Source organism: Protopterus annectens, chromosome 5.part0 (assembly GCF_019279795.1).
Source record: "Protopterus annectens isolate FY-2018-M chromosome 5.part0, PAN1.0, whole genome shotgun sequence".
Classification (NCBI taxonomy): domain Eukaryota; kingdom Metazoa; phylum Chordata; order Ceratodontiformes; family Protopteridae; genus Protopterus; species Protopterus annectens.
In genome coordinates, this window is record NC_056735.1 from 1,462,498,753 (window position 1) to 1,462,526,295 (window position 27,543).

At 39.6% G+C, this 27,543-nt stretch overlaps 1 protein-coding gene across 10 annotated transcripts in view; it reads right to left on the reverse strand.

The window, feature by feature from the left end:
- The window catches only part of DOCK9 (dedicator of cytokinesis 9), a 2,508,686-nt gene that overhangs the window by 1,183,290 nt on the left and 1,297,853 nt on the right, over positions 1–27,543 (reverse strand). For all 10 annotated transcript variants that reach the window (XM_044071294.1, XM_044071300.1, XM_044071298.1 and 7 more), the window contains exon 6: positions 3,672–3,767. In XM_044071294.1, the coding sequence (XP_043927229.1) occupies positions 3,672–3,767 (96 nt within the window). The remainder of the gene's footprint in view (positions 1–3,671; positions 3,768–27,543) is intronic.

A 27,543-nucleotide genomic window follows, 5' to 3' on the forward strand; every position in this document is an offset into this window, starting at 1 on the left:
GATAACGTGATATAAACGCTCAGAAAAGTACTTAACCATACACATTTGACTGTAGACTGTTGAGTATATCTACAGTTGCTTTTCATTTCAATATTTTAGAAGACAGCCCAAAAAGAAGTGGATAACCGTGTAAGGGGACCACTTGCCCTCCCAGTAAGACAGAAATATAACTCTGTGCCCTCTTGCTTAACTGTTCTATTATACAAACAGTGTCACACGTCTTGGCAAGGTTAAGACAAGCAAAATGAATTGTCATTCCTTCATTAGGTGCTCCTGTTATTTTTTAATGGCAAGACATAATATTGAAAAGATAAAATCACACCACTTAATAAACCCATACTGTTCTCTAACAGAAGTAGGTCCCTTGTTTCATTTTGGATAAGCTCCATGATTTTACACACAATACTGGCTAGGCTGATGGGCCTAAAATTGCCTAGAGCTTATGCAACCCCCCCCACCACCAAAGTGAGCTGGTACCACTGCATCCTTTTGCCACTACATATATATTATATACTATAAACTGGTACCACTACAGCCTGTCACCATAGGCCAATGACTTGGCCATTTGTTAACATATATGATGGGAGTTTAGTTGGATTTTTCTTCATTTTGTTTAGGAAATCTCCAGGTGTACTCTCTGGTCTCATGGAACACGAGTTTTAATTTTACTTGTCAGCAGTTATCATATTTGTGGTCACATGAGTGACACCTCCTCTTATCACTTTACTATTCTTAACACAAGATCTTTGGTCATGGTGAAGTGTGCACAAAATGTTGCTGCTAGTGCATCTGTGATGTCCTGTAGCTGGGTGATCACTTCATAGTTTACTCACAATACATTACAGTCATAAAATGTTTCCAAGATATTTAAAGAATATCTTGTTATTGCTTCCAACATTTGAGATCAGCTGAATTCAAGGAAGATTTGAGAAGTATTTTGTTTTTTTATGAGTGGGTGAGTATTGCAGTTAGATGGGTGGCTTGTATATCTTATTAGTTTTTGATTCCTCCAATTTTTTTTTTAATTTACTTTACCTGTATATTTGTGTGTTAAAATGATGTGTTTACATGTGTAGAAGCTAACATCTGATAACTCACTGACAGTATAACAAGCATATGTATAGCGGTTACCAAGGATAGTATCCCAGTCTGTTTTTGCATGAATCACATTAGCTATATCACAGTTTTCCTTAGTACTCTGTGTCTCCGTGGCAGAGAGGGATAAAACTCTGACTATAACCCAGACAACCAGAGTTCGAGTACTGCCTTAGACAATGGACAAGAGAGAATGGAGGGATGGGAGTGAGTGGTTGTGGAATCAGTATTCCATTCCACCTGAAGAAACTGCAGGCCTGTAGCCAACAAAAGAGAGAAAGACTGCAGGAGATTGGGTCTTGGTGCTACCAAGCTAGTGATGGTAACCCTGATTACTATTGTGTGTGGAGGCATGGACACTGAAGCCGTTATAGTCTTTTTTGGTGTCATAAAAACTAGCATCAACCACCCATGGGTGGGATAAGAGCCATTAAAATGCCCTCATAGGCTGCAATGTCAGATACAGAAAAGGGCACAAACGTGGGTGCCTGTATGACTGAAATTTCCAGATGACTCTTTCCTCTGTATATGGGACATCTCACTGGAATGAAGAAGCTTAACATTGATAGGAGGAGGCTTGATGACTGATGGGCATGGTAGGAAAAAGGATCCAGAGGAAACAAAACATAGTTTGCATTGGTAACGTCTAAGAATAATGTTTTATTGATGAGTGTGCTTGATTTTATTAAAAGATTAAATACAGTGGCATTGTAACCTGCATTAATTATACAGGCTGTAACCAAAGGGAAGGGGACAGCAAGAAAAAAAGACATCAGAACACTGTAAGTTTGTTAGCAAGATCTTAAAGATACTACCATCCCTAATTTCATAGTAATTGTTCCAAATTGTATTGATGAACATACTGAATTAAAATATGGACATTACTGTATATTTAGTAATTTTATGTCAGTCAATGTTTGGGTAGATGAAATCCCTTATAAGGATTGCATTTTCATTAATTTGTACATCCTAGAGTTTTTCAAGAAAATCCTCCATCTCTAGTAAATAGATAGTGCATGTAAAGTTCCTATAACATTATATCCAATACCACTGATTCCATTTATTTTAAGAGCCATTTACAGGCCCGGCTAGGCTTCTCCTTTTAGGTGTACCTTTGCAAATATTGAGACACCTTTAGTGCAGTCAAAGGTCAGAGAGAGTACCAGCCCATAGCCCATACCCCACATTTCTGTTCCATTTAATGGACTGTAAAGAATCTGTATAGACTAAAAAAGTACAAAGAAACATTATTGATCCATACACTTCCTATACATTTTCTGACTTCCCTTAATGTACTCATAAATAAGATGCATGAATAGTGCTCTAATGTTGTGTTTTAGACATGTTGTTTCTTGTTTATATTTTTTCTGCTGGGTTTGTACTCTTCCAGGTTATCTGCAAGTGATTAAACGTTTGCCCTGTGTACCCGCTACGTAAAAATAAATATTTCTCTTTCCCTTCCAAATCAAACTCTTCTAGGCCAATACATATCCACTAAAGTTTGTAACTCAGTTTAAAAATCCTAGTTTACTCCTTCTAGGAAACAGCTACAATAGCAGTGGTCCATAAGCAGCAGATACAGAAATAAGCCCTCTAAATGAATTAAGTTACGTACATACATTACTCAGAATAATCTGGAGGGGCATGACCAGTTTTCAGCAGACATATGCAATTATTGTGCTACTTTCAGGCAAGCAGAAGGAACCAAGCAATTAGCAACCTCCCTGTCTCTATGATAATATCAGCTGACATCTGTGCATGACATCCAATGTATTAAAGTCAGAACCAGCAGGAAACAGCTGCTTTGCAAACAATGAATTTGAAGTTCTTAAAAACACCATAAAGTTTTAATTTTAATGAAGAACTCCTAAAAACACCACTGTCTATTTTTGTTTCCTTCTTTCATTATGTATCAACTAAAATGCAAGCTCCAATGGGTATTAAGCAAAGTGATTGCACAGACTTTTTATTTTAATTTTAAACAGAACCTTATGAACCTAACTTGATTGATGTATTACCTTCATTTACATCTCTAAGCAGTTAATTAAGAATAAATATTTTGTGGTCTCGATGGGAGTATGAATCCTACTGAGCAGATGATTTCAGACAGCTCCCACACCCTTACAACTGAATTCTGGACCTGTTACACAACTGAAATATTTGCCCTCTGGGAGATGAAGCGGTCATCTGCAATACACAAGTGCCCACCCACTAGTTGGACAGAACTCAATGGGTCCTCTTATTGTTCTTTTATGAAACAATTTGGCTTTTGGATCACTGTGGTGGGAGCTAATCATAAGACTGATAAGGGAATGAAATGTATATGCAAATAACAAATAAAGCATTTAAATTCCTGTGATTTAGACCGAAACAAGAATACACACAGAGCATCAGAATCACCGTGTGTCACATTAAATCAATAAATGTTGAAACCCTTTGCAAAGGGAGCACTGAGGTAGGCTTGGAAATGAAACAGCTGCCTACTTGCCATTAACTGCAGCCTGCAGCAATGTTTTATTCTGTTCAAAGTCTGTTCTGAAAGCCTACAGTGTAGAAACACACAGCAGTTTTCTTACCCTCATTGTCACACTGATTGCACTGTTCATATTTCCCTTGTATAGCCATCCTTGTTTTGTAATGCCACCTTTCTGGGATCCTAGTGATGCTGCATCCTGAAATAGAACAAGGACAAATCAATCATTTCATTAAAAAAAAATTATCTATAGACATTATCCACCTACAAGGCACAAAAAAATACAATATTAGACTAAAGGCAGTATTCTCAGCTAAGGCAAAACTACACCAAGTATGCTAGAATCTATGTAGATAAGGTTTCTGAAGTAGGAAAAAAAATTCTGAGAACTAGAACTGAACAAGAAAAAAAGTAAATGCATACTAGATGGCTACATTAGATATGTATTTCAATTAAGGATAATACACCTCCAAATGATATGCAGTGCATGCCATTCAGGAAGTAAAATCCAATATACCCACTAACACGTTTATTAAGTACAGTGAAATCCATATCACTGGAGCTCCCAAAACAATTACTCAAAATGACTGCAAAGTCTCAACATTTGTAATCATTTTATTAACACAGTTACTCTTGCAAACAGTTAGAATTAAGCAGCTAAATTGTGCACTTCAGATACTGTAAAACTTACCTGTCCTTTGCTAAAAATTGAACTTAATTTCCTCTTTTTAAATCCAAACGTATAGTGGCAGTTACTGCATTAGAGAGATGCATTGCAAGTGTGCTGTCAACATAGGCAGGGCATTTTGAAGTTGTTGCAGCTAACTTGCATTATTGCAAATAGAAAGAACTAGAATGGAGATAGTATTATACAGTCACATTTTAATAAGACATTTATTTTACATGCAACTGTGTACTAAGCAGTACAACACAACATGGTCAAGAGCAATGTTTAACTGTACTCAACGTTGGGGAGACAAGTCTAGTTTGGACAACCAAGTTTGCTTCTTATGACCAAACACCAGTACTACCTACCACCAAGTGTAAAATGTGAATTATCTCCTCTTTACTACAATACATTTCTGTAATATTTTGGGGCACAAATGATCACAGTGTAGCTCAATTCTAAATTAAATCTCCTCAACATATGCAGCTGCAAGGCCTTAGACACAGTTACTAAGACAACAGAGCAGTGTAAAAGCATGCATATAAGAAGGAGCTTAGCATAAACGTGAGTTTTGCATACATCAACTATGTACAGCCTCCTAATACATATAATTGTATCAGCCACTCAGCAGAGCTTTGTAAACTTCAAGCCAGGATTTCTTCTGGCAGAGAAAACTAGTATGACAGACTCAAGTAGGATTCATTAGCCACTAAAATACCACTCAGATTAGTAAATTATTTACTCAGAATTGGCATGGAAAATTAAAACATGGTGCAATGCATCACAGTGGCTCAATGGATGAGTCCTACATTAGGGTGGGGTGGGGGTGATGAAGTTAAAGCTTCTGTTTATGTACACTGCCAAAACCTCAAGTTAGCAAGTGAAAAAGTCCAGCTGTCGTAATTGACGATCAATTAAAGTTTGACCTCCACATTCAAAACTGTATTAAAAGAAACACACCAAAAACTTGGTATGCTCTACAGAGTAAAAATAATTCTATTTACCCTCCCCTTACTTCAGACTAACTCTAGTTAGTTCACATCTCCTTCCTTCTCTGCTGTATGCTTCACCCATCCCTATCATCATCCAGACCTCCCTTGGATCTAACTGGAACTATGCTATAACAACTAGATTTGCAGCCAATCAACCTTACAATTCACATCATTGCTCTGTAGTTAAATCTTTGAACTGGCTTGAACTACCCCACTACCCTAAACTCACCCAATCTCTCCTTGCTCAAGAAATACAGTGGATATAAAAATTTAACACACCCCTGTTAAAATGCCAGGTTTTTGTGATATAAAAAATGAGACCACAATAAATAATTTCAAAATGTTCCCACCTTTAATGTGACCTATAACCTGTACAATTCAATTGAAAAACAAACAAATCTGTTAGGGGAAAAAATATAAAACATAAAAAATGTACAATATGCTGGTTGCATAAGTGTGCACACCCTTAAACTAATATTTTGTTGAAGCACCTTTTGATTTAATTACAGCATTCAGTCTTCTTGGGTAGACACCTGCCAACAATTAAAGAGACTCTGACTAACCCCAAATAAAGTTCAGCTGTCCTAGTAGGATTTTCCTGACATTTACTCAGTTGCCTGCTACAGCAAAAGCCATTGTTCACAGAGGGCTTACAAAGCATCAAAGGGATCTCATTGTTGAAAGGTATCAGTCAGGAGAAGGGTACAAAAATATCCACAGCACTGGATATGCCATGGAACACAGTGAAGACAGTCATTAAAAAGTGGAGAAAATCTGGGACAACAGTGATGTTGCAAAGAACTGGACACCCCTCCAAAACTGATGAAAAGATAAGATGAAAACTGGTCAGGGAGGCTGCCAAGAGATCTACAGAAATACTGAAAGAGCTGCAGGAATTTTTGGCAAGTACTGGTTGTGATCTACATGTGACAACAATCTCCCATATTTTCCATATATCTGGACTGTGGAGTAGGGTTGCAAGACGGAAGCCTTTTCTTAGATAGAAAAACATCCAGGCCCGGCTAAAATTTGCAAAACAATACAACAAGTCTCCCAAAAGCATGTGGGAAAATGTGTAATGGTCTGATGAGACCAACGTTGAACTTTTTGACCACAATTCCAAAAGATACATTTGGCGCAAAAACAACACTTCATGTCACCAAAAGAACACCATCCCCATGGGGAAGCATGGTGGTGGCAGTATCATGCTTTGGAGTTGCTTTTTTTCAGCTGGAACTGGGGCATTAGTTGAGTGGAGGGAATTTTGAACAGTTCCAAATACCAGTTACGTTTGGCCCAAAACCTTCAGGCATCTGCCAGAAAGCTGAAGGTGAAGAGGACTTTCACCTTTCAACATGACAATGAACCCAAGCATACATCCAAATCAACAAAAGAATTACTTCACCAGAAGAAAATTAAAGTTTTGGAATGGCCCAGCCAGAGCTCAGACCTAAACTCAATAGAAAATCTGTGGAGTGATCTGAAGAGGGTTGTGCACAATAGATGCCCTTGCAATCTGACAGATTTGGAGCACTTTTGCAAGGAAGAGTGGGCAAATATTGCCAAGTCAAGATGTGCCATGCTGATAGACTCTTACCCAAGAAGACTGAATGCTGTAATTAAATCAAAAGGTGCTTCAACAAAGTATTAGTTTAAGGGTCTGCAGACTTATATAACCAGCTTATTGTATGTATTTTATATTTTTCCCCTAACATATTTGTTTGTTTTTCAACTGAATTGTACAGGTTATAGGTCACATTAAATGTGGGAAAAGTTATGAAATGATTTATTGTGGTCTCACTTTTTTACATCACAAAAACCTGGCATTTTAACACTTTTTATAGCCACTGTATACCGTCGAGAATGCCATTTGGGTTTATTCTCAATATTTATCTGTCTATTACTTATTGACCAAGTTAGTCCCACTGGGCTAGTATCCAACCTCGGGTAGCATTTATAGTGTTAGGAAATATTTGGCCAGGACAGTACTGGACTTCCACCTACTGTTTTTTTCGAGAAGTGCTGTGGTGTCTTTTATGTCCACCTGAGCTACTGACTTTCCATTTAACATCTCAAACAATGGATGGCACATTCAGGAGTGCAGTACTCACTAATGCTGCACTGCACTGTCAGCAATTTGAAACTTAATCCAATCACCTGGAGTGGGAATAGACTCCACAACCTTCTGATCTTCCAGCATCAAAGGTATATGTGCTACCTGTTTGAGCCTCTTAACCTACAAATGGTTGTTTAGCTTTTGCACTGGGAATGGTCTGCCAGTGACCATCTGTGGAGGGAGTTTGGCGTTTTTAATCTTGTAGAAAAGGCTGGGCAGTGGTCGCTACAGTAATACGGGAGGACAACCAGCTATTTTGGCTAGGAGTGTCATCTCATAAAACATGTAGTACAGATTAAGTCGAGTCCACAAAAAGAAAATGCTGGCATACTTATTTCCAGATCTTCTATGAAGGACAGTCAGCACAGATTTGCTTCAGTTCAGACAGCCACACATCTGCTATGTGTGGATTATTATTATTCCAAGTTCCATGAAAGCAGACTGACAGACACAAGTGCAAGCGTGATTAGTACTTTAAAGTCTATATACTCGAGAAAGGAGATAATGGACATTGTCATATCTGACAATGTTGTACAATCTATAACTCGAGAATTCCAAAGATTTGTGTACAAATAGGAATTCAGGTATAGAACACCTAGTCCCACTGCCCTCATTCTAATGGACAGGTGAATATAACTATCCAAATAGTAGATAACCTAATGAAAAAGAGGTACAGCAAAACTATATGAATTATCGCCTTGCACTTTTGGAATAAAAGCATACTCAGTTGCTGAGGGGCACAAGGTTGAAAAGCAGGTTATCTATTTCATTTACATTGCTAATGCATAAAAATCAATACAAGTAAAGGAAACAAAAATCAGGAGAGACAAACATTTTACTACGACAGAAACTGCAGAGGAGTGCCAGATTTACACAAAGTAAAAATCCAAAAGACATGGGTGAATCTGCAGCCTGAAGCTGATGGCGGAAAAGCAACTGAACGAAGGTTCTGTGCAGTTCACGGGAAAAATGGCAAGCTGTACATAAGAAATTATAGGGATCTGCAAAAGAGAGAAATGTCAAAAATCAAAAAGAAGAGCAAGCAGAATTATTTCAGCCAACTTTGATGCAAGAAAACAGAGTGTGTTAAAACTGTGGCAGTGCATTTGCAAAGAGACTCCTGAAGTTGGATTCTCAAAGTAATGTTTTAGTTGAAAAGGAACTACCCATATAGCAACAACAAATGTTTAACATAGAGAGTCTTGTCAGATTCTTTATATATGGTGAAGCATCAAAGAAACGGTATATATATTCTTATATATAGACTGTTCCAGGCTTTATAAAGATTCTAAGGACTAAAAAGTTACATTATTATAAATACAGTTTTAGTACTTATGTTTCATATTGCTGTAAGTTGCTCATGACATGAATTGTATTGTGATTAGTGTAACAATGCATGGTATCAAATTAACATAGGTATTTTATAGGCTTTGTAAAGAGGGGTGTATAGTGATATATACTTCTAAATGATAATGAACTAGATAGAGTCATTAGAATTCCATATCTTGCACACAACTTCCATAGGGTTTAAAACGTTTGTTTTGGTACGTTATTTATTAAGCAATTTGACATGACAGCTTCTCTAGTAAGTCCCCCCAGCTAGGACTGAATGATGTTATTAAGTCAGAAACTAGGTAAAATCATTCATTTTCTAAGAGAGACTTAGAGGTTGAGAAGAGTACAATAAGAAAAATGTTGGGAAGGAAAGTAGCTATGTACAAAGCTAAGATTTGGATAGGAATTTTTTTAAGGAGTGTTTGAACAGGTAAGCCGTAGGGATTGTTCTGATGTCTTCTGGATTATATTCCAGGCTTTGGCCACAGTGTCAGAGTTTAAACTATGCCATATTGACTTTGAGTTCATAAATTGCAAGGAGATTTTTTTTCAGAAGAGCACAGGGGAAAGTATGAAAGGTGATGGTCAAGATTAGTACTGATAGCTTGACATGATGTTTTAAATACTACAGTGGATATAAAAAACGTACACACCCCTGTTAAAATGCCAAGTTTTTGTGATATAAAAAAAATAGACCACAATAAACCATTTCAAAACTTTTCCCACCTTTAATGTCAACTATAACCAGTACAATTCAATTGAAAAACAAACAAATCTGTTAGGGGGAAAAATATAAAAAATGAAAAACATACAATACGTTGGTTGCATGAGTGTGCACACCCTTAAACTAATACTTTGTTGTGTGTGCACACCCTTAAACTAATACTTTGTTGAAGCACCTTTTGATTTAATTACAGCATTCAGTCTTCTTGGATAGGAGTCTATCAGCATGGCACATCTTGACTCGGCAATATTTGCCCACTTTTTTTTTTGCAAAAGCGCTTCAAATCTGTCAGATTGCAAGGGCATTTCTTGCGCACAGCCCTCTTCAGGTCACCCCACAGATTTTCTATTGAACTTAAGTCTGCATTCCAAAACTTACATTTTCTTCAGGTGAAGCCATTCTTCTGTTGATTTGGATGTATGCTTGGGGTCACCGTCATGTTGAAAGGTGAAATTCCACTTCATTTTCTGCTTTCTAGCAGACTGCTGAAGGTTTTGGGCCAAAAGTGACTGGTATTTGGAATGGTTCATAATTCCCTCCACCTTGACTAAAGCCACAGTTCCAGCTGAAGAAAAGCAACCCCAAAGCATGATACTGCCACCACCATGCTTCACCGGTGGGATGATGTTCTTTTTGTGATTCAAAGTGTTGTTTTTGCGCCAAATGCACCTTTTGGAATTGTGGCCAAAAAGTTCAACCTTGGTCTTATCAGACCATAACACATTTTCCCCACAAGCTTTTGGGAGACGGTGTATTGTTTTGCAAATTTTAGCCGGGCCTGGATGTTTTTCTGTGTAAGAAAAGGCTTACTTCTTGCAACCCTACCCCATAGTCCAGACATATGGAGAGTATGGGAGATTGTTGTCACATATAGTATACAACCAGTACTTGTCAGAAATTCCTGCAACTCTTTCAGTGTTGCTGTAGGTCTCTTGGGAGCCTCCTTGACTAGTTTTTGTCTTGTCTTTTCATCAATTTTGAAGGGACGTCCAGTTCTTTGCAACATTACTGTTGTCCCATATTTTCTCTACTATTTGATGACTGTCTTCACTGTGTTCCATGGTATATCCAATGCTGTGGATATTTTTTTCTACCCTTCTCCTGACTGATACCTTTCAACAATGAGATCCCTTTGATGCTTTGTAAGTTCTCTGCAAACCATGGCTTTTGCTGTAACAGGCAACTGAGTAAATGTCAGGAAAATCCTACTAGGACAGCTGAACTTTATTTGGGGTTAATCAGAGTCTCGTTAATTGATGGCAGGTATGCACCCAAAAAGACTGAATGCTGTAATTAAATCAAAAGGTGCTTCAACAAAGTATTAGTTTAAAGGTGTGTACACTTATGCAACTAGCTTATTGTACATATTTTATACTTTTCCCCTAACAGATTTGTTTGTTTTTTAATTGAATTGTACAGGTTGTAGGTCACATTAAAGGTGGGAAAAGTTTTTAAATTATTTATTGTGGTCTCATTTTTTTAAATCACAAAAACCTGGCATTTTAACAAGGGTGTGTACACTTTTTATATCAACTGTAGGTTGGTCCCTTCTATTTTTTTTTTATCACTGACCTATCATCAGTTTTATCGCTATTCCTTTTTATAGTTACATACATCCAAAAGTCCCTCTTCCCAACTACTCACAGAAGACTCAGAGGCCAGGTGTGCCCTTGGCTTTATTGAAGTAATTAAAATATAAAGAAAAACAGTGAGATATGGTGTCTAGTATGCTTAGAAAAAAAGCCCTTCTGACACAAAACGTGCCAACGTATTCCTCACAAAAAAGTAGAATCTCAACTAATATACTTTAGGCAGAAGCAAGTACCTTTAGTAATTAAACTATTCTGGAAGGAAATAAAACAAATCACTAGAAACACAATTAACTCTTCTCCAGCTACTAACACTGAAACTACTTTAAATTTCAATATTGCAAACAGCTTTAAATCCCTCCTAACTTCATCTATCCATTTATTACTGACTTTTGCTAACTCCAACTCCATTCCACATTACTTCCAATCAATAAAACAAATACCATAAGCTCATCTCATGTCTACCTCCCTTCCAGAATATGCAACAACTTACCACTTTTCTAAAATATCTGAAAATGACACCAAAAATATGTAAAAAAAAAACTTAACCATTCCTTGGCCAAACTCAGCCCTTTATACCCCACATTCCTCAAAAATGTATTACTGCCAACAAATTATTTCCTATCTAAGCATTTCTTTTATGTATGTAAAAAAGCTCTTCATCCATAGGCACATGGTCTTTCCTGTTATGGGATCACAGATCCTAACCATGCTAACAGATATCTACTTGCAGCACAACTGGCTTATTCATATCATAGTTGGCACAGCAATGAGTAAGTAGTTGTTTAAACATTTCAAAAGTTTTATATTGTACATAATTTCACTTCCAGGCTATATCCCACTCTAACCACATTCTTAAAGGTATAGATATCCCTGACATTTTTTTCTTCTCTTTGCTCCACTATCCGTCAATCAGCCAACTCCTAGGCAATCAGTCCATTTGCTCCCCTTCACTACGACAAGGGTTGACTGAAAGGGGCCCTCATTCCATAGCTGGCCTTAGGCATAGGCCAACTAGTCAGCCGCCTAGGGCGCCACTCAAGCAGGGGTGGTTTTCCAGTATTTATTTATTTTTTTTTGTTTTAAAGAATGGTTTCTTTAAAATGCGTTGAATGAAAACAGGAAAACCAGAAGAGTAAGATAACCTGTGAGAAAAATAAAGAAAAGAAGTAATCTGGATGGTTTAGGTAGCCCAGGATGAGGGCACTGCTGGTGTGTGTGTCTGTGTGTGTGTGTGTGTGGGGGGGGGGGGGGACTCTGTGCAGCCCTTCTGCCTAGGCCACCAGCTGCCCCAAGGCCAGCCTTGCCTCATTCCAATAGCCATTCAGGGTGTTTTGAGATTTTTATGTGCTGCCCTAACCCTGGCATGTACTCAGTGAAACACTGGGAAGGGGACATACACTGGGCTGCAGTACATGGTATCCTATCACTTCCACAAGGGGTGTGTCCTCTCAGGCAGCCCTGTTCCGCCTCCTGAAGTATGAGTGGTGATTTACTTGGTCTCTACCAGGGAAATGTCACCACTCAGTACGCCCCCAGGTATGTACTTCCCTCCCCCTGGAAGTCACCAACCCATGACCCTAAATTCTGCCCATCTAGTTCCTATAATGCCAGAACCACCAGTCAAACCCTGGTTTCCTTATCTGCAGTTAGGACTCTGCCCTCTGTGCTATGGAGTCAGGCACATGCCAGATATATTAGATTCAAGTTCTACACGATCATGCATCATTTGTAATACCTGCTTGCCTTTTGGCTTTGGCATTTGCTTGCATTTTTTTATGGATCAGGTTTCAGGGCACCTAACCTTAAAATATGACACACATATTTCATACCTGTCACTTTGTTTTTACATTTGCAATTGTGCAGCCTTAATCTATTTAGTAACTGTCACAATTTTTCATTATCCTCTCCCTGTGCCTCATACTACACTAACAGATCACAGCTAAGTTTACAACACCATCCAAGCATTTAATTGCATGAGCAACAATTTACAATACCTCTGATGTTGATGAAACACCCAAGTTAAAGGCATATTGAAAAGTTTCTATTTAAAAAACAGGAATATGTACAAACAATGACAGAGTGAATATGTAGTGCGGTATTGGAAATATCACATGTTGGGGCACATAAGGAAAAACTATCTAGACAGTAACTATAATGACAACTTTAACTGACCTGTACCTTCAATACTTTCTTTGCTACAGTACATTGTCTCGTGGCCTTCTCTTTCATAACCATTATTTTTTAAAATGTATTTCTTGTGTCTGTCTAATTATTTGATGAGTTATCTTACACAGCTCCTTTTCATCAGTTAATGCTTTGAAATGTGCAGCATTCTCTGCACACATGCACAGCTTTTGAGAAGCCTAGGTCTAGTTTTCTCAGCTGCCTGCACTTTGTTTTGTAACTTCTTATAAATTATTATTCTGTGTGGCAGGTAATGTATAGGATTAAGGATATAAACTGTTAATCTACCCCGTATAATCCAGGTTTTAATTCTCTTAGTCTTAATTTGCCTATTGTGTGGCTCTGATTAAGTCATTTAATCAGACAATGCTCTGGACAGTGTCTGCAAAATGACCATAGAGATCAGTGCTCAAACTAAGTTACAAAAATCGACATAAATACGTACAATCCTGTCTGTTATAAGAGAATTATGCAACTCACCAAATTCACAGTCATTAGCTCTATGATTTTTTTCAGCTCAGTAACACATGGATCTAGAGCATGTTTAAGACCGTATTTTCTCTTATAAGGTGCAAATGTCTAATAAATAGCATTTTTCTCTGCAGAGGCAGCAATAACTGACTTTTTTTCCAGCAGAGTGCTGCTGTTTTACTTCTCCTCATAATGAAAACAGAGTTAGGTACATTTGTGGCTTCTCCCACAGTGTCATTTGCACAAAAGGTTGCACACTCACCTTTGGTGCAAGAGGCTGTGGGTTCTATTCCCACACCAGGTAAATGAATTGCTGACACTGCAGTGCAGCATAAGGTGGGTTCCTTCAGATGACATGTTAAACCAGGGTCCCATCTGCTTGAGCTGATGGTAGCTCAGGTGGACATAAAAGATCTCATGGTACCTATTGAAAGCAGTATGGGTCCTTTACTTAACAAAACATATAACAAACATTATTTACATTTTACAAGTACATATATATATATATATATATATATATATATATATATATATATATATACGCATTTGCTATTTATCATTTTTCTTATAACATTTTCATGGTTAGTCTTCCATAACTGACCCCCACTCCTCCTTTCATAACCATAATCTAATTTTTTGCAGTACACCTGCCAAAACCCATTACCATTAAAAAAAAATTAATTCAATCTTTCATTCAAAATGACCCACAGTACATAAAATAAATGATCTACCTTTCTCACATATCCTTTATTCTTGTTCTTATAATATCCATACATAATCATATTCCTATCTGCATTGTCATTAACATTCGCAAAAAAATTTCTTCAGACTTCTTACAGTTTCGCCACTCTAACATTTAAAAAAATACTTACTTTTCTCTTCCTCCCTACAAAATAAACGCACTCTTTCAACGTTCTTTTTTATATGATCTATTTCCCTTTACCAGTAACTTATTTTTTACCAGTCTTCACAGGAGATCCTACTGCATTAGGCATTTCATAAGATACATGCTCCTAAGTTTTGCTTCTCTCCTGAGCTAGGTTGTTGGTAACCACATGTAGACCAACATTTGACCTCTTTTTTTTTTCCTGGTCACCTGATCATTTCATGTGACATTTAAACAGTCTTGTTAGCTGATTAATCTCCTACACTCGAAATGTCATGGATTTAATTAGTTTGTCCATGTATTTTGCATTCAGCTTCCTGATTAATTTCATGTTGCTGAAATTGCATGCATTTGATTTATTTTTTCATGTATTTTTCTCTTTGTATTTACTTGCATCTTTAGCAGGGTCATAGTTGAAAAAGACATGTGGACCAGACAACATTCCTGGTTAACTAAATAAATGCCCATTCATCCAGTGTTAGTATGTAACAAGCACTTAGTTGTCCTACACACTCATCTGGCAATAAAACACAAAATGATCGTACTGAAACTGAATGGTTGCTAGGTGTTGAATATACATTAAAATAAAACAGAAAAGAAAGTGACTTAATGGTAGTGATGGTGATGTTACCTAATGTAAACCACAACCGAAAAATATAAACTTACAAGGTTCTGTCAGGATTCATTACAATTATTATGGTGAAGTTAGGTTACAGATCTGCCACAAAACAGGATACTAAAATTTACAGCAGATATGGCAATGAGAACAAGAGGATTAAAATCTCAGAGACATACTGCCTACCCCAAAAATGCATTTCACTTATTCTCAGCTAATGGCTAGGAAATGTTAAGCGTTTCTTGTGTGCTAGAATCACATGTCCTACGGCTTACGGCATGGTATGATTCACGGAGCCACATGTTTTCTTCTAACACTAAGAATACCTATACTTTGAAAAATAATTAGGCGTGCTCTCAATGACATACAGATTTATTAGGGACAGACTATGGGTCATGTTTAAACCAATGTGTGGTTCACTTGTAAAAATACAAACTGAATTTATAAGTAAGCATATACCAGAATTATTCCGACTTGGCAAGATTCAGTACTTTTGTTTTCTAGTAGGCGCAAATGAAAATGAACTAACAAAACCTCTAAGGTTTAAAGAAAATGCAAGCACAGGTTTGAGCTTTCAGTTGCTCTCCAGCTCAAAGGTAAACATGTTTAACTGACCATAGGTAATGTTGAAAAGACATGTCAAAGTAGAAAGCTTCGCTAGAAATGCTAAGAGTTATTCTAAAGTTAACAAACATGACTGCATTACAGCTATTTATCAAAGGGAAAATAATAGATTAAGCACGTTTGATTTATACTTCAGGAAATGCATGACAGGAGACGTATGATCAGCTCTGCATTTCTTCATGATATGTTCGGCACTGTTGTGTGGGTGGGCTAAAGTATCGGAGTAGTTTGAGAATATTGGGAGGGGGGCAGTCCTTTAAGTTATTTTACAACACAATGTTTCAAGACAAGCTTTGTAGATGCTAGGGATAAATGTAAAGCAACTTGTTGATCACATCCTTCTGGACAGCTGGAAGGCTGGCAGTGATGATGCATACATTTCAAAATCCTTCTTTATGGCTCCTCTCTTATCTAGACCTACCATGTGGTCCTTCATTTTACTCTAATCGGTATTCCTCAACCTCCTCTAAGGAGCTATGCATTTTAAAATAAGTCATACAATGAATTCTGCAAACGTTATCTGCAACACTCTACAAGGACACCATTCCCTCTCCTAATCTTCCCAGTAAGTGCTCAGAAAAGGTAAAATATGGGCTGGCCCAAATATACAGCTGTCCCAACAATCTTTAAGAAAGGCTTTTCAAGTATGAATCATTTGGGCAAAGCTTCAGGACTAAAAGTGTGGAACATAGATCAAGTAATTAGTCCAATACAGTGCTATGCTCTTATGCAGATAAAGCGTTGTTTCTTGCTTTGATGCCAAAACCCACAGCTGCTTCTGTGCACTGCTGTCTGTTGAAGGCTAGCAACTTGGCCAGTGCTGCTATAAAGCAGTAAATCAGTGTACAAATAAAATGAATATTGTGTTCTACTTTGAAAAGCTTCTCACTGAGAATGCATGCCTTCAGAAAGACAGCATATGAAAATGAATGACATTTATTTACTTAACCATTGTGGTGCCTATAAAGCAAAGATCCTAAAAGTGATCATTACAATTTACTCTCTGTGCTGACATGCTCAGCTAAGGGGTGAAAGAAATCTGTTTATAAGAAGCTAGAGCTGAAGAAAATTTGTAACTGCATTTACAACAACATATTCTTGAATGATTACTTGCACATTACAGGAGGCAGACTTTGCTCTCTGGGTAGCCAAAGGCAGACAGGTGATGTTGGAAAATGGACAATGGAAAAAGTTATCTTTCGCTACACTCCATCACACCATCCTTTTGGGACAGCAGGGGATTTTGTTAAACCATTCCTGTTAGCTATACCCCACTCCGGAAGGCATCTACCTCATTAAGTGCAATGTCACACCTCTAGCAGCCTACAAACATCTTGCATTCTAGAGCAGTTCCTGAAAAATAACCATAACAAGGATAAGCTAAACAAAAGTAAATATTTTTGTGAACAATAAAAGCTATTTAAACTGTACAAATTGCAATGTCAGTTAGGAGTATTCTTTGAAACAGTAATAGTGCATTCATAGTCTTCCCATAAATTATATAATATATTATAATGCACACAAAACCAAAATTATATTTTTGCTAAACTTTCACAAACTATTTGTAATATCTTGGAAAAGTACAGTTTTGTACCTACCATAAATGTAGATGTTCGAAGATCCACATTGCTGCAGTCCTTACACTTGGGTAGTCCGCTGTCCTCGGTCGGCCCGAATATCAAAGTATAAGGCTGACGTCGGTCAAGGCGCATTAGACTGACATCAGGACGTCAGGGTACAAATGCGCATGACCGACGTCATATCCTCAGTCTTTTCTTGCCCCAGATGTCAGAAGACCCTAAAAGAAAGGTCAAAACCAAAAGACAGCAAACCACCAAGCAACCACCCTGCACTAACAATATGTACAATATATACAATAAATACAATATTTACAACCCACCCCACACAACCACCTCTAAAAACAGAGGGGAAGGAGGGAGGGTAAATTGGACTGCAGCAATGTGGATCTTCGAACATCTACATTTATGGTAGGTACAAAACTGTACTATGTTCTTCATCTCACATTGCTGCAGTCCTTACACTTGGGTAGAATCCCAAAGCAGAGGTAAGGGAGGATGGCAAAACTATAAAGCAGCAGGAGCTGCCAAAATGCCCTGTAAAATAGCAGTGGCAAAACCAGCCCTAGATTTAGAGTAAAGTGGAAGGTGATAATGCTTAGAGAAAGTATGCACTGAACTCCAAGTAGCTGCCTCCAAAATATCCTTAGTTGCCACCCCCCTTAAAAAAGCTGTTGAAGTGGCAGTAGCCCTAGTGGAATGAGGCCTAATCCCAGCTGGAATCTCCTTACCATGATGGGAATAACAGAAAGCAATGCAAAACCCAATCCACTTAGAAATAGTTTGTTTTGACACAGGCTTGCCCTGAGAACTCAAAGCAAAAGAAAGAAATAACTGCTGAGACTGCCTGAACCCTTTAGTCCTACTCAAATAATAACGCAACTGCCTGTGTACATCTAAAGTGTGCAAAATCTTTTCCCCTTTATTTTGGGGATTTGCATAAAAAGTAGGCAAATGAATAGTTTGGTTTAAAGCCACACTAGAAACCACTTTAGGCATAAAGGAAGGATTAGTACGCAAAGATACCCTATCCTTATGGAAAATTAAGAAAGGCTCAACTGCCATAAGGGCCTGTAATTCAGAAACCTGTCTTGCAGAGGTAATGGCCAACAAAAAAGCAGTCTTCCAAGATAAATATTTCAACTCAGCAGTAGCTGCAGGCTCAAAAGGTTGTAGAGTGAGTTTCTCCAACACAAAATTGAGGTCCCAAGCAGGAGTAGGAGCTCTATGTGGGGGTCTTATATTCTTTGCCCCTCTAAGAAATTGCTTGAACAAAGGATGAGAAAACAATGGTGGGTCACAGTCATAGTGAGCAGAAATTGCTGCAGCATGAACCTTAATAGAAGAGAAGGACAAACCTTTGTCCAGTAACTCAGTAAGATATTGAAGAGCCACACTTAAATTAGGCTCAGAAACATCAAAGTCCTTTGCTGCACTCCAAAATAAAAATCTTGAGCCAGAATCAGGCAATCGTCCAAATAAGGATAAATCTGTATTCCTTTTAGCCTGAAGAAAGCTATCACTGGAGCCAGAACTTTTGTAAACACTCTGGGCGCAGTAGATAAGCCAAAGGGCAATGCAGAGAACTGATAATGAGAAGTTCCAGCCCGAAAACGCAGATACTTCCTGAAACTTAGTCTGATAGGAACATGAAGGTAAGCCTCCTTGAGATCCAGAGTTACCATCCAGTGATCTTTGCCCAGCAGAGGTAAAAGCTGTTGTAACGTCAACATTTTGAACTTGGGAATGTCCAGATAAGTGTTGAGGATAGATAAATCCAAAATTGGTCTCCACGTGTTCCCCTTCTTTGGTACTAGGAACAGGCGAGAGTAAAATCCTAGGCCCACTTCTGGCAGAGGGACCGGCTGTATGGCCCCTATTTGAAGTAGCAGAGAAATTTGTTTGTGAGCCTCTATTCTTTGTTGAGGAGGAACGTCTGGCATGCCTTTGAAAGGAGGCAAGGTATGGAAATAAAACCTGTAACCTTTGTGTATGATATCCAATACCCATCTGTCTTGGGTAATTAAACTCCAATTTTCCTTGAAAAGTGCCAACCTTCCTCCCAAAGGTGCTGCCAGACGAGAAGGCTCTGGCAGCTGAAAAGGTAGGTCATTGGGCCTGTTTACGAAAGGACTGACCCCTGCCCTCACCCAAAGACTGTGCAGGTGAACTCCTGTTCTAGGCCTGAAAGCCCTGAGCTCTGCCCCTACCACGTCTAGATCTACCCCTAGACTGGGAATCATAAGAAGGATACGTCCACCCCTTGGTAGGCCAATTCCTACTAAACTTCGGAGGCTGAACCTGCAAAAAATCTTTAACAGTCTGCATAGACTTAGCCTTGTCTTCCATTTTCTTTAAGACTGCCTCCACAGGTGACCCAAACAACACATCAGACTGTAAAGGAGCATCTAAAATCCTTGTCTTAACATGGTCAGATAAATTCTGATCCCTCAGCCAGGCGTGCCTGCGGAGAACTGACCCAGTGGCAGCCACCCTAGATGAGGCCTGTACAGCATCAAAACCACATTGCAAAGAATGCTTACCCACCTGTTCCGAAACATGCACCAAATCCTGTAATTCCTTACACTCAATACCTTCCGCCAGAGCATCTACCTTAGACTTCAATTGAGAAAGTAGATAGTTTTGGTATTTCAACATGTGAAACTGGCAATTCAAAGCCCTCATAGCTAAGGTGGAATAAGTATAGACTTTCTTTCCCCATCTATCCAAAGCCCTGGCCTCTTTATCTGGAGGAACCGGATTTTTTTACAACAGAAGCCTTGACACCCTTAGGCCCCTGACTAACAGTTTCTGGGTCCGCCCTAGGACTCTTAAAAGATATTTATGAGCTTCAGGCACCCTGTAATACCTATCCGGTTTAACAGGAGCAGGAGGCACAGAATCAGGATTAAGAGAAGCCTCTGCAAACACATCTTCCACAACATCCAGAACAGGAGGTATAGCCAAAGGCCTATGCTGGGGTAAAAACAAAAATTCCCTAAGCCTTTTCCTGGAATCAGAGAAGTCCTGACCTTCCCACTTAAAATGCTCCCTCATGGAATGAAGAGTCTCTGAAAAAGAAAAATCCTCTGGAGGAGAAGCTGAAGGAGTAGAATCATCCACATCAGAATCAGAATAAGGAGAATACTCCTGCAAGTCTTCAGTCGAAGACTCTGAAACATCGAAGCCTGCTCAAAACTTCCCAACTCTGGTTCCACCCTAGGCCTCTTATCAGGAGGGGGCAAAGAACCTCTAATTAAAGTAATTAAATCTTCTGCCATTTTGAGCATGTGCTTCTTGGGCACAGACCCTGATGAACTAGGAGTGACACCAACAGAAGCTAAACCTGGCCTGCCTCTGGGAGAAGCCTTGGAAACAGAAGGAGAGGGCCTAACCACCCTAGGAAGGGAGGGGAGTACAGTAACCTGAGAAGCCCCTTCAGCCTGACCTGCCTCCTGAGAGGCCACATCCTGCAATAACAAAGTCTCCCCTTGGGACTCCAGAGAAACCTCCGGCGGAACCCCCGGTTCCACCGACACCACCAAAGAACCGGCGTCCGGTACGGACGACTCTTCCTGCCTGGGCTTAGCTGCTTTGTCTTTGCGCTTCTTCGAAGAAGCGGACGCCGGAGCATCCGACGGGATATTATAATTGCACCGCTTCCCGAAGACTAACCTGGCACAATCTAACCTTCGCTTTATAGTGCGCTTATTGAACCTAGCACAAAAGCGACACCCAACAACGTCGTGCTCAGGCCCCAAACAAGGAATACACAAAGTATGATAATCTCTATGCGGTATCTGTTTCCCACAAGAAATACAGTTATTCACTTTTTCTGACATCCGGTAAACCACTGAGGCAAGAAAAAACTAAAATATTCCCCAACGGGGTACTTAGCCAACTTTGACTCGGTCTGAAACTCCGAATTCGAAAAATTTCAGAACGCCGAACGGCACTTGCAACGCTGCTTCTGCATCGGACCATGCGGCAAAAAAGACTGAGGATATGACGTCGGTCATGCGCATTTGTACCCTGACGTCCTGATGTCAGTCTAATGTGCCTTGACCGACGTCAGCCTTATACTTTGATATTCGGGCCGACCAAGGACAGCGGACTACCCAAGTGTAAGGACTGCAGCAATGTGAGATGAAGAACATCTGTATAACCTAAACATATGTTATTAGAACATTTTTATGAACTAGACATATATTTTCATATAAGAAATTAATCTACAAGCACATGTTTATTGATATATTTACAGAAATATGAAAAAAAACATACACTTAATTAAATAATTGCATAACACTGAATATGTTTCAAGGTTTGCAACTTACAGTGTAAATCTGAAAGAAAGCCTTCTTTATTATTCAAGGTTTCACCTGATGTCACGCAAGAGTTTGTAAGTCACTTATTTTTTGAAGTATTAAGTACATTTAGAAATAGTTTATTTTCATAATTACTAACAAACAGCTAGCAAAATATCAGGTATAGTGTGATATAAATGAACACTGACAATTAATTTTCATGTCTCCCTACATGGCATATCATGTCATACTCTTCAATAGCATGTAATGTTCTCTGAATGAAAATATGAACATAAATATAAAAACACGAACAATAATTAAAGTGATTCATTTCTCTACTGCGGGACATCCTAGATTAACAACCTTGCTGTAATCTTGCTAATAACTCATTGCACTTTCTACAAAAAAGGCTTGAATGAGCTAGTGATGAAATCAAAATTTAAACTCTGCTTACAGCTGCCTGTTTGTCTAGCTCTCTCTCCAGTGATGCTTCAAAATGTTAATGATTCACACATTCCTCCAATAAACTACAATGCAACTGTCATACATATACAGTGCACTACAGTAAATAGGACTTGTCACCAGTACTCTGCAAGAACTCTAGAATCCCCGCCCCATCAGAGCAAAGGTATTCAGGAAAGGTGCAGAAAGCCAAACAGTGGCTTTTGTTTTATTCACTGTACTGCCTCATCCTTATTTACCACACCTTCTTAGCTTTACCTGTGTTTGCTCCTCCCTTATCTTACAGGTATCATACTTAGGGCAGCTTAAGCATCCTACATTTTCTTTTCAGTGATTCTATAGTTAATAACCAAAAATCTCACATTTACGGTCATACGCTGAGAACCTGACTCTTAACATTATCACACTCCCTTACAGGAAACACCTCTTCCTTAATGGTTTCACTAGCCGGGGTACTCTCCTTATGACCCATTTGACATATGTGAGCAATTGGTGAAATAGACCAAATGCTGCACTGACTCCATGCCCCCCGCCCAAAAAAAAAAAACTGTACTGACTCTACTAATACCATTCAATAGCACTGGAAAAGATCAGAAAGGTGTTTTGTATCAGTTTATATCTATACCCCACTGTAACCACAGCATTTGCCTTCAGCACCCACAGTGCCAGTTCATTCCTATCCCTACTATAACCCACAGTCATCAAAGCTACTTACATTGCATTCTCTAATCAGAATATGAAGGAGTAACTGAATTATTAACAGCATGTAGCAATATAGTTTCTGTCTTCCTTACTTCTGCTTAGCCCACCAATACAGGCAAGCTGCTGGCTGACCTTTCCAGCCCTCAAGCCAGTTAATGAACGAGGCCTACTAGCACAGTAGTCAAGAGAAGAACTCCTTATTCCATTAGTTCTGTTAAAACAGTCAGCTCTTCTGTATGCGATTCATCATCTTAACTCCAAAACTCAAAAACTAAAATGCAGGGAAATCTGAAGTTTGAGTATACTTTCAAAAATATCAAATACTAAGAACTGCAAACTGTGATGTTATGGCACTATGGTACAGGGAGTAAGAAGCTATACTGATACTTAACTTTTTCTGTTTGCACCTATATCAAAGCTGTGCCTTCAGTTTGGAAAAAGTCAGGACTGCATATGACATGACATTACAATACTGTCTCAATGGCCTACATGAAAAACTCTTTACATTGTGGTGATGAATGATGTATGAACATGGTGGGCATGTTGCTGCTGTAACAACAGCACATGTAAAAAGCATGTCTGCATTACAGATGGCAATGTAAACAGTATCACAGCAACATGGTTACAATATTAGTGTCTGCTGATTCTGTAAAGGTACACCCAAACTTCATACTTTCCACTCTGTAGCTTTTAATCTGTCATAGTTTATGAAGGTAAAAAACGTACAGTGCATAAAAACAGTAAAATCTTGTCTCATGTAAGCAATGCTTTTGAACACAACCATCTAACCTACTAAAAGCTTGTTAAAACTTGAGCACATTACCAAATCTATAACAGATCTCTCACATCAATTCAATGGGAAAGGAGAAAGGAGATTTTATCGGTAACTATTTGAAATGTCCTGACCCCCTAGACTGTGTCCCGATACACAGAGAAAGAATGGCTGAAAAAACAGACTTACATATATTAATTCTGAGATAGTCATTTCCAGGAATATTTCCTTTTCTCCAAGGTATGGGGATCTCAGAGTTGTATATATAAGTTCAGAAGGAGTGGATGGTTTGCCCACCCCCACCCTCCCAATGAAGGTTTATAGAAGAACAATGTTTGAGATCAGCTCTTCTTCATTTTCAGTCTTTGTTTTCTTTTTTTCCCAGCATGTTGGCAGTCAGCATTTTTACTGCCAATATTTCAAATGGGAGCCAATGTTATCAATAGGGATGACTACAAGTATGGGTACAGAACAGGCAAGAGGGGGTTAAAATTTATTACAGAAAATAAGCAAAGGAACCAAGGTACTGGAAGCAAATAACTAGGGAGGGAAAAATCAGAGCGGGATAAAGCCAAGCATAAGTTTGAACTGTGGGTTGGAAATGATCTTCCCTACCAGAAATTGATAACAGAGTAAATAGGCACAGAAAAAGGGAGAGGAAAGTGCTAAATGAAAGATGAGCTCTGGTTGAGTTTATAGTTGAGTGTAGTAAACAAACAAAAAAAAAAGATAATTAGTAGGGCATAAAAAATAATGCATGATAACTATACAAATCAATCAAAAGTCAGAAAAGGCATAGAAAATGAGAATGGAAAGGCAATAAACAAAGAAACAATGAGAGGATATTTGTATGGCTCCTAAGTATTCATAAAAACATAGAAGGCAGACAGCACCACCCCAACCTAAACATATGCCTGAAACTCTGGCCATAGCACCCATTAGTTCAGTAAGTAAAGCTCGCCAGAGCAGGGGGGCTATGTCTCGTCCATTCGGTCAACTACAGAGCCCACACAAGGCAGGGGGAGGGAGGGGTGGTTGAAGACAAATGAAAAGCAACAAATCAGATGGAACAATATGGTGAGTACATAACTTTTTTATCTGAAGTTGCTGTTTTCATCCGGTCTTCAATCTGTGGGACAGAGTCCCCAGCTACCAAAGAGCCCTGGGAGGTCCTCATTGAAGGATGTTCTGGAGCAAGGCTGAGCCAAAGGATGCCCTGCCTCTGGAAAAAGATCCAATTTGTAATGAGAGAGAAATGTATGGGACGACACGCAGACAGCTGCAGAACAAATATCATTAAGGAAACCTTAGCCCAAAAGGCGGCAAAAGTAGCTACAGACCTGGTGGAATGTGCCGAACATGACCTGGTGGAGATAATCCTTTGGCTCAATAGGCCAACAAAATGTACTCTGAGATCCATCGAGTGATGGTCACTTTTGAGAAAGGTTTTCCCAACAAGGGCTTAGAAAATGAAACAAAAAGTTGATCAGACTTACAAAAGGATTTGTTCTACACAGAAAAAAGCACAATTGCCTGTGAACATCATTCAAATGCAATTTATATTCTCCTTTATTCTGGAAGCTTGGGAAGAAAACAGGAAAATGAATAACCTGGCTAATATTAGAATCTGATGCCACTTTCAGAAGGAATGAGAGATAGGGAAACCCAATCTTTACGAAACACCATATAAGGGGGGCTTGACAGATAAGGCATGGATCTCTGAAACTCTCTTGGCTGAAGTAAAGGCAACCAGAAAAGCAGTCTTCCAAGACATGAACTGTCAACTGTAGCTGCTTGTTCGAAAGGTGGAGAAAGCACAGCTTGTAGTACCAGGATAAGATCCCAAGGGAGCATTGGTTCCTTGACTGGAGGCCTAAGTAAAAAGGTACCTTTCAAAAAGGCTTTACAATGCTTGGAAGAAGCCAAGGAAGCTGAATTCTCTCCTATATGAAAATTAGGAATCGCTGCCAACTGTACCTTTACCATAGAAAACTGGCACCATGATTGAAAATATCCACCAAAAACTCCAAAATGGTGGGAACTGGAGCAGTAAAGGGGTCCAGATCATACGGAGAAAAGACTTGTGAGCCTCTACCAAAATCTTCTTGACAGGAGAAGACAGCCCTGACTTCCCATCATTGGAATTGGAGCAGCCAAGCTGTGAGCTTCAGGCTGACTAAATCTGGGTGTGGGATCCCTGAGGGATGGGTGATCAGATTCGGGACCGGATACACTTGTCCAAGGAGGACACACTGCATGAGACCACAGAGAGGGGAACCAAACTTGGTGAGGCCAGAAGGGGGCAATGAGGATCACTAAGCTCAGCCATCGAGCTTTTTGAATAAATTTTGGAATCAGAGGGAGTGGAGGATAAGCACGCAATAGACCGGAGGGCCAAGCATGAACTAGAGCATCTCTGGGAGACTCACCTGGAGGGGGGTTCAAAGCAAAAAACTTGCTGCGCTTCTCGTTGGAAGGAGAGGCAAAGAGATCGCAGCAAGGCTGACCCCACTTTAGAAAGATTTGTTCTGCTAATGAAGGATTCAGAGACCACTCATAAGGCATCAGAACAGATCTGCTGAGCCTGTCTGCCAGTATGTTGGACCTCCCCAGAATGTGCTTTGCCACCAGAAACTGGCTGGAGATCACCCACTCCCACAATCTCATGGCTTCGCAACAAAGGGGGTAAGATCTGGTTCCCCCGTTTGTTGATGTACAAGACCACAGACATATTGTCTGTCTGAATGGCAATCATCCCTTGGGGAAGATGGGCATGAAGAGCTTGCAACACCAACAGAACTGCCTTCCTCTCCAGGACACTGATATGCAGATGGGTCTCTACAGAAGATCATGTGCCTTGGACTGTCCTTCCCATGCAATGCCTGCCACCCGAGCAGGGAGGTGTTTGTGGTCACTGTGATCCTGGGGGCGGGAAGGATGAATGGACGACCCAGAAGAAGATGCAGAGAATGAGGCCACCAGAGGAGCAAATCATTGCAAGGTCGAAATAACCAAACCAGATGAGATAAGGGCAGGGCTAGCAATGACCACTGAACCGTTAGACCCTCATATGAAGACGAGCCATTAGAATAAGGATGATTGTGGCCGCCATGGACCCAAACGCCTGAAGAACTGAATCCGCAGGGGGACACTGGGCTTGAACAATGTAAGAAACAGGATGTCGGAGGGATAACAGTCTGTTCGGAGTTAGAAACATCTTGCTTTGAATAGCATCTATGTGAGCCCCAATGAAGTTGAGAACATGTACTGGTTCCAACTGGGACTTGTTCAGATTTATGGTTATGCCTAGATGGTTAGCAGTCTTGAGAAGAAGATAACTGGCTTGACACAGTCAATGCCTGGAGGGAGTGGAAAGGAGCCAATCATCTAGGTACGGGAAGACTTTGAACCCTGCAGGCACAGGTGAGCCGCCACTACTGCCATCGCTTTGGTGAACACCCTGGGGACAGTGGTGATACCAAAGGGGGAGGGCACTCTGAACTGATAACAACTGGCTCCCAGCTGGAAGAAGAGGAGCCTTCAAGAGTGCCTGTCCATCTTGATGTGATAGTATGCATCTTGGAGGTCCACCAACCACATCCAGACATTTATCAGCAGAAGGGGCAGAATAGATTGGAGAGCGATTAGGGTGCAGACTCAGCGACCTCTTTGACTAGGTCCCGCTGCAGTCTGATGACATGTGCCATGTAATTCAGTGCAGGCAATGCCAACATGGCTGAGGTGCAAGTCCACTTCCCAAAATGGTCCGCAGCACTTGACTCTCAGACCGGCTGATAGACCGAAGAGCTCTCCTGAGTGAACTCTTTCTTGGTGTCTGACATAACCACCATGGCATCTACCGAGGATCTCTGACCACAGTTGCCTGTCTGACGGAGTGCTGAGAACATTGTCCTAGTACTTGGGGATAGGGTCAACCGTGTCCAGCTCCTT